This window comes from Varroa destructor, unplaced genomic scaffold, assembly GCF_002443255.2.
Source record: "Varroa destructor unplaced genomic scaffold, Vdes_3.0 BEIS01000007.1, whole genome shotgun sequence".
NCBI classification, from domain to species: domain Eukaryota; kingdom Metazoa; phylum Arthropoda; class Arachnida; order Mesostigmata; family Varroidae; genus Varroa; species Varroa destructor.
In genome coordinates, this window is record NW_019211460.1 from 35,455,720 (window position 1) to 35,460,125 (window position 4,406).

The following is a 4,406-nucleotide window of genomic DNA, read 5'->3' on the forward strand; positions in this document are numbered from 1 at the left end:
TTATTCCGCACAGTGGCGTTTTATGCTGCATACTGTACTATAGAAAACAATCAAAACGTTGTTTCTAGTACCTTACGTAACGTACTTAAATCGGTAGGCATTACTTTAGACGCTTGGCCCCTACCAGTACGAAACGAATGTGCCCGACTTCAAATGTAGATCACATAGGTTTTCAATTTTAGCAGGCAAATGGGTTAGCCATTACGTTATCATGGGGGCATACTGTCAAAAGCAACCATCAGCCACTTCACAAAAGTCGGTCTCACAGGCCGCATGATTCTAATGAAATCTACTGTATATTTGCCAAGTCATTTATCCTCAACTTTTCTCTTCATTTGTTAACTAAAGAGTCGCGTAAAGTTAAAAGTTTCAAACTAACGGAATGTAATCAAACGCAGTCTATTTGATTGTACGAAAATGATTCCATTATATATAAGATTTAACTCCCAGCTATATTCTTACCTAAATAGAATAACTATAGTAAGTTAACTGATAACCTAGACCTTTCCATTACCACATATGTTATCAAGTTGAGTAGAAATTTTCGGTCGTTTTTAGCCACTTTAATTTATCGTAACTTTCAAACGAAACAACACATCTCAGTCAAATAAGTATCCTTCGTCTTTCGTCCGCCTTTCTGCCAGTCGCCAGTATTTCCCGCGCAATAAAAAAGCTTCATCCTTAAAAGCCTCTCCATTAAAATGACCGAAGAAAGTGATAATCGAATGGTGCGATGTCCAAACTATACGTCGGGTCGGGCTTAATTTCCCATTGAAGATCTGTTGGCGCTCGCTGGGTCATCAAAGCACTGTATGGCAATATTACTTGCGTCGTCCTTTGCCGGTGTAAAACTTTTTTTTTTTTTCGATTTAGTTTATTTAAGTCACGATCTCTTTTAGCCCTTTTTCAGATTTGAATAGCCCATAGCATAACATAGCTTTCTCATCCTACCGTATGCAGAGGCACACTTTCCAACCGTGTATACTTCTTCGTCGTGTGACTTGGTTCTGGAACAATCGAACCAAATCTGAGAAATGGTAACGTTTACTAAACGTTTGCCTTCGACTTCGCAGACTATTGTTTTTGCTTCGGCAAGATCTTTTCCGGCATGAAAATACTGTAGGCGAGCTCAAGGTCTTAACGTATCGAATGATCGCTTCTAACGACAACAGGCCAGTGAAAACAGTGGGGCAGGTACCCGACAGTCGAAACAGTCACCCTCAAAAGCTTCAGTTAGATATTACTAGCTGATCCTACGCCACCTGTTGGCTCCAACAGGAACTTTATACTCAACCTAACACAGACTAAAAGGATCGAAGATGGAGTCACGAAGGCTTTTGACAACTACCATGCCACACAGCTGAAATCGAAGTAATATACCCCTGGCCATTTCTTGCGAGTGGCATGAACTGGTGCCGAATTCAGTATTAGCTAGAAGTAGAAGTCTGTAAATGTATCTTTGATAATTTGAAGCATCGCATAAGTTAATCAGCTAATAAATGTTATTATGACTCAAATATAATCATTGAGTCAGACGTTGTTTTATGCGTTCTCTTCGATACGTACTCGTCGGCCGTACTCGGTTCAAACGAAGTTCGTTACGCAGTAATTGATTGCCGTAAGTAGACATGTGATTCAAATAGGAAATAAGATATTCGAAATGCTTCGTACTGTGAATCTATGAAACTTTGAAAAACAGACATATACAATACATTTATAGGTTGCTGTGGTCGGGAACCGCGAGCATGTCGCGTTCCGCCAAACATGGCTACGCACTCAAGAAAGCCGTTTTCACCCTCCGCAGCCGTTTCTGTAATTTTGCTTACCACATTATTTTATGCTTGAACTGTGAATTTAACATCAAGATAATCTGCCCACTCGTCTTAAAAGATGTCAATAGATACTGGATTTCTATAGCAGCCCTTTGAGATATTAAAGGGTGGGCATTTACAAGGTGTATTTTCGTTTGTGACGCTTACAGGACGACGAATTACGAAACATTATCTTTCTGGCTCATAAAATGGAGTATCTTTACGGGCAGTGGTTTGATGACGTGATCGTCAACGAAGACATTGAACACTCATTTCTTACCTTGCTTGCCATCTGGCATTCAGTTCAGACCCAACCGAAGTGGGTTCCGATTAGCTGGACCCAACTCATGTGAGCCACAGCCCAGGCGAACAGATAATTCGAACAGCAAACAAACGGTGTCGGTTCAGGAAAATGAAAGTTCATTATGCCCACATTCACTCAGGGTTTTTAGTTCTCAGCGGCGCTGTAAACAGGTACTAGCAGACGTTTAGTTAGCCAGTTCAATTATACCTTCAAATGTTCAATATATGAATAGAAATGTATGTATACGTACTACTAGTTATTATTAGCTAGTACAAAAATTGATAAATTCACCGTATCAGTAATTCCGAAGTAGTACAGAGCTGAACGAAGAGTTTAGCTGATGTCGAAAGCAAAATGCTTAACTAGTTCCAAGGTAATGATGACATGACCATAAAAAGATTTGACCAAAATCGGTATGAAGGTGAAGAAAGGGTAATATCTTAAAACATATGCGCTATATGTATTTGTTTAGGCAACTTCACACTTTGCAGTCGGCACCCATAGAGTGTGGACCTTTGTCAACTGTGGAAGTCATGTTTGCCGTTAGGTGGATACGTCGACTTTACATATATGAGGCTCATAGCGTTTTGATTAGTGACGTGACCATTCATAGAATTCTTCACCCATGTAAGATAGACACGTATGTAAACAAAAAAAAACTATCTCAACTAGCCAGGTGCAAAATCGCCAGTGTCTGATCATGACTTACGACTGCCCAGGCAAACGCTTTTACCCAAACATTCTGCTTAGCCGGAGAACATCATGTCTTTGAGTGCTCCATATTGATCATGCTTCATCAGTTTCATCAGAGTACTTGGTGCGGTGACCCCTTTTAAAACATTCAGCACAGTATCTATAAATGTATCGCATGTAACTGCCTTCCATTAAACTTTGATCAGATTTGAGGAAGCCAATGAGTAGCATGGCGTCGTGGTATCCCATGCTATTCCCTTGGTCCAGTTAGCCAATTACAAACAACTCAGAAAACGGGGGTTCGACTACCGTATGGTGCGTGTATGTACACAAATGTATCAAGACAAAAATGCTCAAGGTTGCGAACTAATTAGACTAAACCTTGACAGACCGTAATCATAACCCAACAGGCGAAGTGTGTTATCTAATGCGGAACTCTTTGAAACTTTAGGGATGAAGCCTTGTTGATGTTGTATATAGTCACCTTGCAATCATTACACTGCCACCGACTAACATAAAATAGCTCAAAACGTTGAATCATTTTGACTATATACTTATATCACTGCTAGTTTGCATCGCCTACATGCAGAACACTAAATAGTAAATAGGCCAAAAGCAGATATATCCGTCCCGGGCCTAACGTTATCAGATTTAGTTCTAAATCTTCAACATGTGGCCGAAATGATTATTGGACTGAGTAGAACAAGGAGAATTAAGACCGTGACTACTATCAGGATAGTATAATTAAATGCCTCGCCAGAAATATATTATATAACAAACGAGTTTGTTATGGAAACATATTCTATGAACGTCCGTTACAAGGAGATAACAGCCATTATGTGGACTCAGGAATAGACATTATATGAACAAGGGTATTAAATGAAAACAACTATTTATAGCGCTATTATGTTTCAATCTGTGAAGTTGTGGGCTGCATCTATAACCGAAACTCAAGTATCGATTCATGTTAACTGGTAGACCAATACGAAGGCATACGTTTAAGAGTTGTCAAATATAAGGCAATGTTTCGATTCTAATAAAACTGTCCTCCTGAATACTAGCCGGTTTCCTTTACTTTATCAAAATAGCGAAAAGCTAGCTCAGCCACGCTAAAAACCCAAGTTCGAAATAGCGAGAAACACGCAGTCTGTCCCCTTACAGACGGATTTCAAAGCACTTGCACTTTCGACGAAAGCCGTGGTTCGTAATGCCAGCTTACTACACATTTCGATGGCATCTCTGTTTCTGTGTCTAGAGTGTTTTTTTTGTGCCCTTAATTCATCTAAAACAAAACTATTATAGCATAGCTAAAAAAACGTTTCTTGTAATATCGGAACCCGATGTATCCTCTTTAAGGTTATTTTTGAAGTTTTCACTAACTATTACTCTGAGAACAATTTCAATTTTATATACATATATTATATACCTTCTCAAAGGATTAGGTCACCTAGAGTTTAGTTATCACAGATAAGTTTCATTACGATTAGATTACATGGTCCGGCCATAGTTATCGTTTTAATTTGACTTGACGTTTAACTTACTTATTTAGTGCGGAAAGTGTCTTGTAAAAAGGTAACTCCTTAATGAGAGTTATTCCA

The 4,406-nt window shown here is 39.1% G+C and overlaps 1 protein-coding gene across 12 annotated transcripts in view; it reads left to right on the plus strand.

Moving 5' to 3' along the window:
* Positions 1–4,406, plus strand: part of metro (membrane palmitoylated protein 7-like protein metro) — a 39,895-nt gene that overhangs the window by 26,144 nt on the left and 9,345 nt on the right. For 10 of the 12 annotated variants that reach the window (XM_086975245.1, XM_086975246.1, XM_086975252.1 and 7 more), the window contains one exon: positions 1,982–3,868. The exons of 1 other annotated variant lie outside the window; for it this stretch is intronic. In XM_086975245.1, coding sequence (XP_086831371.1) covers positions 1,982–2,164 — 183 coding nt within the window. In that variant the 3' untranslated portion in view covers positions 2,165–3,868. Of the gene's footprint in view, positions 1–1,981; positions 3,869–4,406 lie in introns of those variants that run through there. One more of the 12 variants, XR_015317387.1, reaches the window with a different exon arrangement.